Below are 11185 nucleotides of genomic sequence, written 5' to 3' on the forward strand. Positions count from 1 at the left end.
GCAGTGGTGGAAGCAAAGTCTCTTGGTATCTGTCAGAGCGCACAGCAGGCAGCGTTTCCATTTGTTTTCTCTGCACGTTGTTGTGTAATGAAGGCGATGTGGATTTACAGGCTCGTTGTTGGACTCGCAGTCGTTTCTTGCTGCGGTAAGTTCTTCTCCTTGTCTTTCCCCCGTAAACTGTTTAGTAACAGTTTGGAAAACGTGTCTGACTTGCTGCAGTCGTGTTTCACTGCACTGGCTGGCGCTCCACGAATAGCCAATAGCAGTTTTATTCATATAGCCTACCTTCTTGTTAATTCAATCTGCTAAAAATAATAATAAAAAAATAAATAAATAAAGACAGAAATATTTACATTATTTTGTTGTAAAAGTTGTATCTGAAGGTGTATTTTCTATCCATAGTCTTTATTTCACCTTGCAAGAACTTTTAAGCGTGCATAAACCCTCATCTCATCTCATACTGCTTTGTCATCTGCAAAAGGACCTCCTAACCTGTTACAAAAACCTCTAACAAAGTGATCAAATAACGTACTGTCACACAATGTAACCAGCTAAAACCATGTTAACCTTTCTGTAGTCCACTTTGTTTTTTTGTTTTTTTTTTCCAGCAGAATGATTCTCAAAGTTTCATTCAGCAGAGTAAAAACATAACTTTAATTGACCCATGTCAAGCCTCTGATCCTTCATGTCATCCAAACTTAATTCATAGACTGAATCTGAAAGCAGCACTCATTATGCTTGTCATTTCAAGATTGGTCTTTTTTTCTTCTTCTCTGCATTGGTAAAAGAAGAAGAAGAAGAAGAAAAAAATCAAGTCAATTGAAGTGCTTGCAGTCAGACAAACAACACGTGTAGGAAGAAGGGGAAGAGTGATGTGGTTTTGGGATTTGAGACCAGAGTTTTCTTTTCAAGTGGCTCTCTGATTTTTACAGAGATGTAAAAGACCCGAGGCAAATTGGCGCACTTAAAGCAGCCTGGCTCACGACTGGTTGATCTAGTGTGAGTGTTTGTATTAACATGTCATCGGCACCACCTTTCTGAATGATGTTGAATAATAATAGGAGATTATTATTTAAAGTGAACGAACAGTGTAACACAATTCTCCTCAGCGAATAGCTAATTGCAGAACAGGTTAGTAAATCAAAAGCAAGACCTTCCTGTTCTTCCTCCTCATTAAAGTTAATTATGCCTTAGTGTCTGTTTTGCCGTAAAAAGTTCTTTCACACTCTGTATTGCTGCAACTGCATGACCATGTTTTGTGATTGTGCGACAGAGGGCAGGCGAAATGCTCTCCAAGACTATCAGAAATCCGAAGGCACCCGACTGGCTGTCGTGTCTCCCGATTCCTCTCATCTGACCAAAAGCAGGAAACTGAGCTTAACCAAATGTGCAAAAACGTGCAGTCGCGGAAAAAGACTCCCATTCCACTGCAGGTTTGTCAACAATGATTCCCCTGTCCTTTTTCTTTTTAAATATGCAAATTGAACTCATGGAAACGGAAGTAAGTTGAAAAAAAAAAACCCACCAAGGGATTGATGATGCGACCTCCTAACCACATAAAATGATTATGAGTGGCATCATTTTAACTACTAAAACACCTGTCAATGCATTTTGCTTCAAGAAATTACAGATTGTATTCTGTCGTCATTTGTCCTCAGTTTTCTCCGTCTATTTTCCTTCCCCAGAGCTTTCCTCTATGAACATCGGAACAGGAAATGCCAGTGGCTTTCATTTGACAGAAATTCACCAGGAGCTCAAAGCCATCAGAACATCTACTATGACCTCTATCAAAAGAAAGGTACCCTTTTCTGTTTTCTTTTCCTTTTTGCCAACTGATATTAGGACCAGACGCTGTCTCACCCGATCAGCCTGTCAATCAGGACAGGAAAGTTATTCCCATTAGGGGTGGTTTGTGTTGCATTAATGTATCAATTAAATTTGGAATTTGATTTGTCTATTGATTTTAGTGGTCAAAGTGGTTTATTTTTAGTAATCATAGCACCCCACAGGGGGGAAAACAAGGGAGTGTAAAGGGTAATTGTCTTTATTTTTACAGCCCCGCTATATGTCATGCTTTATTCTCTGTTACAAAGTGGTGTTCGTATAAACACTGGAAATCCCTGTCTTCAGTTTAGTCAAGAGGACCAAAAAAAGTGAACATCCAAGCTCTGCAGCCAGTGTGAACCCGCATGGCCCTGATTGGGAAAACAGATTCCTCTTCTGGCAATGTCACATTCTTGTTAAGCCCAGCATTGCACCTCCCTCTCTCTGTTTTCTTCATTAGTTGCTCAGGCTTTGTCTATAAAAATTGTGATCAGGTTGTTAACTCATCACATTTCCCCCTTCTCTCGTTTTTGCCTCACTGCAGACTACATAAGGGAATGCATTGTGGGGACAGGTCAGAGCTACAGGGGGCAGAGGTCAGTGACAGTCAGTGGGATCCTGTGCCAAGCCTGGGCCTCCCCGATACCTCATGAGCACAAGTAAGAAATGCAATGTTCTTTTCACCTCAGTGTCAAACTGCACCGTGTTATAAGCTGCTGTTAATGTTAGTGTTGGCCAGTAAGAGCAGCAATTAGCTGGTAGCTAGAGGCTAGTCTGTGTCCATGTGTGGGTTTGATATATTAGTGGCTGATTATGCTCCAGGGAGCAGTCATTCATCAGAGGTGACCTCATTGTAACACTTCACTGAGTCACACATCATTTCCTGCAATGGCCAGTCTGTTTATCGAGATGTGTGTTTATTTTGCATGTGTGTCTCCGTACAGAAATTAGGATCTTATCTAATTTGTGACTAGCTTCTAAGATCTCTTATCTTATCTGCATGCGAATTTTGGGCTTGAATGCATCAAAAAACAGAAGTGAACTAAATGGACAGCAAGAGTAGATCACAATGTCTTAAAAGCAACAAGATTAAAGTGTAAATCCTTTTTCTACTCAGTCTGGACGAGCATGGAAAAAAACATAGTGTGTGGTAAAATATTTCTATATCCAGCCTGTTTTTTGTATCATTAAGTGTCTTATCATCCATCCATCCATCCATCCATCCATCCATCCATCCATCCATCCATCCATCCATCCATCCATCCATCCATCCATCCATCCATCCATCNCATTGTAACACTTCACTGAGTCACACATCATTTCCTGCAATGGCCAGTCTGTTTATCGAGATGTGTGTTTATTTTGCATGTGTGTCTCCGTACAGAAATTAGGATCTTATCTAATTTGTGACTAGCTTCTAAGATCTCTTATCTTATCTGCATGCGAATTTTGGGCTTGAATGCATCAAAAAACAGAAGTGAACTAAATGGACAGCAAGAGTAGATCACAATGTCTTAAAAGCAACAAGATTAAAGTGTAAATCCTTTTTCTACTCAGTCTGGACGAGCATGGAAAAAAACATAGTGTGTGGTAAAATATTTCTATATCCAGCCTGTTTTTTGTATCATTAAGTGTCTTATCATCCATCCATCCATCCATCCATCCATCCATCCATCCATCCATCCATCCATCCATCCATCCATCCATCCATCCATCCATCCATCCATCACCCCTTTTTTATGAATAAGGTATGAAAAAAATACAATTTAGAGAAAAATATAAATATTTTCAAATGACCAAAGATATGTAAAGTCTCATATCCTTATATATTACTATTAAGAATACTGAAAGGGCTTTGTTGTGAGGTGCTTAACTCATATATCAAAGCTGGCACTGAATGTTTGTACTTTCAATGAACCTCCTATGTCAAACTACATATAATGCCTCTACAAATTAGGTAATTACAGCAAGGAACTTTGTATGTTTTTATCAGTCAGCTTGTAGGCATAAGGAACTCTGACACACACACACACACACACGCACACACACAGAGTGAAAAACCAATAGGACTTTTATCAGCTGCAGGTTTTAACTTCCTGCCTCTGTCCTTATCGGGCACTAAAAGATGAACGTTTCATACTTTATCATTTCATCATCGTGGAAAAATACAGCTCGACGTAAAAACTACACTTGCCGTGTCCATCATCCCCACTGGTGACCACAGCCATGTGCTTGCCTGATGTAAAAGATATGAGTCATTTGTCAGCATGTTTATTCTACATTAAGAGCAGGCCTTGACGGGAAAATATCACCGCTGTTACGCATTAACATGTTTTCTCTAATTACCAATAGCATGGAATGGATAAGTAAGTCCTCCAGCTTTGCAAGCAGTGACTTTAAAAGATGTTTATTTTGCCGTCTCAACGCAGGCGATTTACAGCCAAGCAGCAGCTGCCTTGTAAAGGACAAATTGCTTGTCATTCTGTGATTAGTAAACGTTGACATTAAACTTCTGGCTTTTTTTTTTCTTCACTTTGCTCTGGTTGTGAGCTGTTGTTTTGCATGCTGCTCTTGTTCCAACAGATTCATGTCTAAGCGGTACAGGAAAACGGACCTAATAGAGAATTACTGCCGCAACCCAGACAACTCCACCGTTGGTCCGTGGTGCTTCACCACTGACCCCAGGCCACACCTCCGACACCAGGAGTGTGGCATACCACAGTGTTCACAAGGTAAATGCACATACATCTCTGCATGAGGACATTCATGTTGAAGTAATAAGCATACCGCATTGGAAATTACTGCACAATTACAATTGTTATTGAAGCTTGATCATCTGAAATGAAGTGTAGCACATTGGGCAATCAGATATTTGGAGAAGGATGTGCTTGCTCTGACTGTGGTCTACTTTACCTCTGTTCTTAAATACATGTCAGTCTACGGGGTTTATTTACCGAGGCCGGCTGCAGCTGTTTCCAGGTGTGGGGTTCACTTTTTAATGTCCTCTCTTGTTTCTTCAGGCTCCGATTTTATGAGCGGCTTGAGCCCCAGAGGAACAAGTCATGAAATATTAGAGGAAATTAATGCCTCTGTTGTTTCATCTAGATAAATATCCAGCAATTAAGCCTGTCCTTGTGGCAAACATTTGGTTGTGATGAAAGCAAAACACTCTCAGCCTCAATGTTATATCACGAAATGTTATGGCCGGGTCTTCCTGAAGGAGTGGATGATAATGACAGCTGTTATCTAAGCCTAAGGGATGCATGGTGTCAGAGGGCTTGTTCCCTGTGCATCACACTGGATCACTTCAATTAGGGGCCCGGTAGTGGAATGATGAAACAAGATCAGAAAACCTCATGTTCTTCAACAGACAGATTATGGACATCGGTCTGAAGAAGAACACGAGAAGTTACAGGAAACATGTAATTAAATGACATTTTGATAGAAAAGTCTTTGCTGTGTTGTTGTAAAGAGCGGAAGGGTTCCTCCAAACTTTAACCGTTGCTAACAGAGAGCACACATGCAGATACAAGCATGTCATGCACAAGCAGAAAGATACCAGCAKCCAGAAGTAATAAATGTGCTGTGTCATGTCAGGAGTGGGCTCATAAACATCTGTTTTTAATAGGCATCCTTTTGGTTGTTTACACTGTGCAGTGTATCCCACTCACCATTTAACAAATGGTGGCCTCTCTTCATTAAACTTTGATGTTTTCATTAATCTGACACAGTTTGTGCCAAGGTGCATTTACTGTCTATTAACATAACTATAACAGCATAATTGAGACCTGTTAAAGAGATGGTTCTGGTTTTTTGTAGAGTTTTTTGTGTGTGTGCGTGTATGCGTGTGTGTGTGTGCGTGTGGGTGTGGGTGTGCGCATGCGTGTGTGTGTGCGTGGGTGCGTGTGTGTGTTTGTGTGTGTGTGTGTGCGCGTGCGTGGGTGCGTGTGCGTGTGTGTGTGTGTGGAATGCGTTTGACTTGTAAACATCTTGCATGACACCAAGCAATGCTTACAGTGTGCCTGTTTGTCCATCATTAAGGATTTCTGAGGAGGAAAACAAGCTTTATGAGGTATCAGAAAACAAACAAATTTAAAACATGTTAAGCTCTAAAAGTGTTGTCACAGTTTACATTGTCACTGTTTTCTCAGCTGAACATCTGTGTCGAGTGTATATGTTTCACAAAAGGTATCTTGCCACTAATCATCTACATAAATATATGTGCCAAGTATTGCAGCATCGCTCCAAACAGAGGTTCTTCCTTTTCATTATGACTCATGCAGATTTCCTCTTATTGTCTAGATTCGTCCTTACTTTCACTGAACCTCATTTCCACTGTTTCATGCTTGTTTTTTTGGTCCCAGATGAGCAAAGATATGAGTCATAGGTGAGCGAACCAACGAGGACAATATTTAGTTGAGTAAATACTGGAAAAATTAAAAACAGTTTTGGGGTTTTTCCCACCGAATTGGTTCCAGGGCTCAAACAGTGGAGCTGTTTGAGCCAGTTCTTCACGGCTTCTGTGGAAGAACCAGTCTTGTTCTCTAAAACCATAGAGCGAACTCAACGCCATGTGATTACATCACCGTTTCATCCAGTGGACAGTTTAACCACACAAAACACATTGCTTAATACCATCCCATCGTTTTGTTAACTACAGTTTAAAGAACATGCCGTGCTTGTGAACTTAACGTCACATACCAACCACATGACTTACATGGGGGACGTTTTGCACGGACTTTGACAACTTGTATTTCAAGCATTACTGCATTCTGCTTGTAAATGGTTGCAAAGACATGGTTATGTGACTACAGTTAATAATATATTACCAGTAGAAACACAGTAAAACCTCTCCGTGGTTTAAACCTGTCGTATTTCCTAAGAATGAACTGGCTAAATAGGAATGAAAACCAAATTCAATGGCAATGCAGTGTAACTAAGTTTTTTTTAAGATAATTATGCACAACTGAATTAACATGTTCCGTTGTACATTCAAACATTTCAAACATTCATACATTTCTTTCTGTAACTCATAAAAATACCAAGATACAATGACAGGCATTCATATGGTAATTAGTTGCAAAATGGTTTGATTACAGGTGAGAAATTCATGTAAGAAGAAAAAAAAATGGTGCAAAACTGGTGTATGAAAGTGGTCACTGTTCTGCCAAAGAGGTAAAATGACCTGAGGCCATTTATTGTTGTCAGTTTCAAAACATATTCAGGATGTATTGTTTCCAGTGGCATTATTTTCTTTCCAAAGCAGGTGTTAGCTTGACTTCCCCAGGTTCTTAGTCATCACTAAAGTTAAAATATTTCAGCTGCTGTTTAGTGTTGGAAAGATCCTGACTAGAATTATCCCATACTCAGCCTCATTCAAACTCACTATCCAAAATCTCCTTTGGAAGCAATGATTCTTTAAAACAAACAAAAAAACATTGTTGCCTTGAAGTTAGACCTTATGCTATATTTGTCTTCCTTTACTGTACAGTTGAGTGCTTTACCTGTAATGGAGAAGATTACAGAGGACCAATGGACTACACAGAAAGTGGGAAAGAATGTCAACGATGGGACCTAAATGAACCTCACAAGCATTCATACCACCCCTCAAGGTAAACCTTTCACACTTAAAATCGCATGAAGTACACCTCACAAACCATATGCTCTGTCATTAGTGCACTGATGTGCATGCAATATTTTTTCAACAGACAGTATTTTGCTGCAGCTGATTCATGAGACTCACTCTGGAGATTGGTGATTTTGAGTCAGCCAATGAAAACATTTCCCCTAAGGGAAGTGATGGGAATCTAGTATAGATCTGTGTTTTTTAACTGTGGTATGCTGGGAAATCCCCATTAGGAAAGCTATATATTTCAATTTGTGCAAGTATTCCTTACATCTTTTCAGCTTGTGTTGACATATGTCCCTGTCAGCTTTTGCGAGTTTGTGTCAAGGCTGTTCCAGCTAGTTGGGTGGCAGGTGGTCTGGATTAGCTGAGACTCGTTAACACGTCCTTAATCATCAGACTATTTGTACAAACTGGGTCCCAGGCTGCTCATGCCATTAATGAAACGAGAGGAACCGCAGCCTGGTGCTGCATGCCTGAAGGCGACGGGCCTGAAGGGATGTGGGACTTTGGGATGACTGACTGCTAAACATCTGTAGTGTTGCAACTTATTATCCTCCTCATTTCCCTGAGCTCTAAACACATAAACAGATGGTGTCTGCTCGCAACTAGTCATCTATTTGTCAGCTTCATGTAGTACTACATACTCTTTCAAATTGTTCCACTGTGCACGCAGGAGAAATGTGGAACTTTTATTGCAAGCTTTGGGCTTTGTGTACACTCTAAGGTGTCTCGTTTTTGTGCTAGATACCCTGACAAAGGCCTACATGATAACTACTGTAGGAACCCCGACGGACGTCACAGACCATGGTGCTTTACCACAGACCCAAACACACACTGGGAGTACTGCAACATCAAAGTTTGTGGTAAGCATGAGTGCGTGTTTGTTTGTCTGTGGTTAAATACACCCCAGTTATGCATCTCAAGTGAAAATCTGTCTGTGATGTAAACTAGGTGTGTTTGTGTTGAATGGCGGCCTGTTGCTGTCAGTCATGCCTGAGAGAATTTTCCACAATGTTCAACTTCCTGTAGCATTTGTTTTACCTCATATTGACATGAATCTTCCTTGATGTTAGGGAACACATGTACACACAAACCTATCAGCTGGCCCCCCTTCTTTAGTATCCAAAATGTTTATTTTTCACAGCGCCATCGGCCTGATGTTTATTTTTCTATGCCAGCTCTTGGTAGTCAGGCTGCACAGAGCTCAGTTACTGCTCCCCACTAGCAGTCAGCAACACATGTAGACAAAACGCAGTGTTTATACCTGTGTTTTTATTATATAAAAGGTCCGATTGATGTCTTAACAATTAATGCTGTTAAACTTTAGTTGTTCGACCAACCGAATGCATCTCTTCAGCAGAGAAGCTGATAAGAGTTTAATCTAACTGGAGTTAAAAAAAAATAGCTTAGTTTAAAATATATTCGTGCTTAACTTAGAACGACCAGGTCAAAGTCCAGATCTACTGCAAATCCTATACTCAGAGATACTCTCCAATCTGACTGATCTTAAGCGATTTTGCAAAGAAGAATGGACAGAAATGTAAGTTTACAGATGTGCAAAGCTGATAGAAACATAAACCAAAAAGACTTGCAGCTTTAAAAGCAATGAACGATGGTTCTACAAAGTGTTGATTAGGACAGAACCAAAGACTTTACATGTTTTCAATCTTCTGTATATTTAGGTGCATGCATACTTTTTAAAAGCATTGTACTCTCTTTGAGACTGGCCGGCTGGCCTGCAAGAGACATCTGCAATCCTGGCACCATGGTTGCTTGATGGCAATGATCCACATGGACCCAATAATTCAGTGTTTCCCTTGTTTTCTCCCCTCTAAAAACTGTCTTCTACCCCTCGCTCTCTATCTCTCCAGCTTGCTCTTTGATATGGGAGTTTTTTGGTAACCACCCAAGTTTACGACCCAGTTAGTCTTAATCAAAACAAGGCTGTGAGGACAAAGCGAGAGACACAGAAACGGAGAAGTGGTCCACTCACAAGGCCCCTTCTTTTGTTTACTGTTAAACTGGCACATATCTATTTTTAGACACAATAAAAAAAAAAACTTTAAGATTTAGTGTTTATAACATGTTTTTTTTTTGCATGTACAGGCTAATGAACTTCTGACTTGCCTCTGACCTTTCTGTGAACAGATTAAAAAAAGGGGATTCCTGCTTTGTTTTTCCAGATCTCCTCTCAAAAGAGGCCCATAGAGGGGGCTGTTCTACTGAAACGAAGTTGCTGCTAAATATCCAGTGAAACGCTATCACTAACCAAATATTTCTCCTGTTCTAAATCTAGGAACACTGATTGATCTCAGCTTAAAAACATAATAATTTTTATCTACACAACGAAATTGTTTGCAACCTTCATGTTAACAAAAGATCTGCAGTGATGACAATTACTGACTCAGAGGACTTGGCTGCAGCCAAAGCAAATTGTCTGCTACGTGTGAAATTATGTGCAAAGATAGTCTTTACTTGACAGAAATAACTGAATGAAGCTACTTAATGGGGATCAATGTACTGAAGAGTTATCTTTGTTCAAGTGAAATATTTAAAAAAATGATATTTCAGCTCTAGTGGCTTTTATTTCACAGTACATTGACAGAAAACATGTGGCAAAGGACAACAGGTCTGGACTCTCACCCAGAATTGCCTTTCTTGTAAAAGTGTAACTGTTTTCTATAGCTGGCTATACAGATAGCTGACCAGCAGTGTGCAGCAATAGATTAGAGATGTATCACAGCTTTACTTTAAGCTCTGTACAGAAGTTATGGACTTTTTGTCCTACAAAAAGTCAGCACTTTAAACCATAAAGTGGGGGGGGGGCGTTTCAAAATGTAACTTTTTAAAACGTTAAATGTACTTTGATACCGAGCGTAAACACACATTCTATTTTTATTGTGAAACAGTGGTCAATGTTACCAACTGTGTTTTACTCTGCCCATGTTTGTGTATGCCTAAGAATAAGGAACATTTATTTGTGATGGAGTAGACTTAAATCCTTTGAAAATAATTAAGATTTCCAGAGCAGATGATGACATGATTTTTAATCTGTGCGTCTTTCTTATTTATGCATTTTGTTCCCTTGGTAGTGAAATCTGTTGTCATCAGTCACTTTCTGGCTCCGGATAAATTTACACCAATCTTTCAGTTGTTATGTAGACTCTTCTCAAAGCTAGAAGGAGACGCGCTACTACGAATCGTGCATTTGTCTCCTTATGGATTTCCTCTTAATTTTTTCCATGTGTTTCCAAGATCATTGAAAGAAACTGCTTTAGGACAGGCGAGCATGGCCAGCAAATGTAAATAAAGACTGATTTTCGGGATGTGATGTCAAAACCAAGCCAAACATTGTGCTGTCACAACCTGGTTTGTGGAGTACCAGTTGAAAGCTGTGGTTTGCATGTTAGCTGTCAACATCTTGATCCTTGGAAAATGGAGCAAGTGGGCGTCTTGTTATGAACCAAAGAAAGACGTAGTAAAGCACAAAATTGGACCACTCTTACCCCCCTTTTTTTATTTTTTTGTATTCTGGCTCAACTTTGGAATCACAAGCGTTGTCCTGCTTGTGAACATAAAATGCATTTTAAAGATGCAAATTTGGTTCATTTATTAGATCCAATGCAGTAATTTAGGATCCAGAATCTTACTGGAGCTAGAACCATTAATTTTTCAAAGTAGATAACTTTGCCTGTATTAAGTATTGTAGAGTACCAATTAATGTATGTATGT

The 11185-nt window shown here is 39.8% G+C and overlaps 1 protein-coding gene across 1 annotated transcript in view; it reads left to right on the forward strand.

The window, feature by feature from the left end:
* The window catches only part of hgfb (hepatocyte growth factor b), a 22904-nt gene continuing 11719 nt past the window's right edge, over positions 1-11185 (forward strand). Inside the window, exons 1-7 of the mRNA XM_008411263.2 lie at positions 1-145; positions 1274-1433; positions 1686-1798; positions 2369-2483; positions 4408-4556; positions 7316-7436; positions 8198-8316. Of these exons, the coding sequence (XP_008409485.1) occupies positions 88-145; positions 1274-1433; positions 1686-1798; positions 2369-2483; positions 4408-4556; positions 7316-7436; positions 8198-8316 (835 nt within the window). The 5' untranslated portion in view covers positions 1-87. The remainder of the gene's footprint in view (positions 146-1273; positions 1434-1685; positions 1799-2368; positions 2484-4407; positions 4557-7315; positions 7437-8197; positions 8317-11185) is intronic.

Source organism: Poecilia reticulata, linkage group LG6 (assembly GCF_000633615.1).
Source record: "Poecilia reticulata strain Guanapo linkage group LG6, Guppy_female_1.0+MT, whole genome shotgun sequence".
NCBI lineage: Eukaryota > Metazoa > Chordata > Actinopteri > Cyprinodontiformes > Poeciliidae > Poecilia > Poecilia reticulata.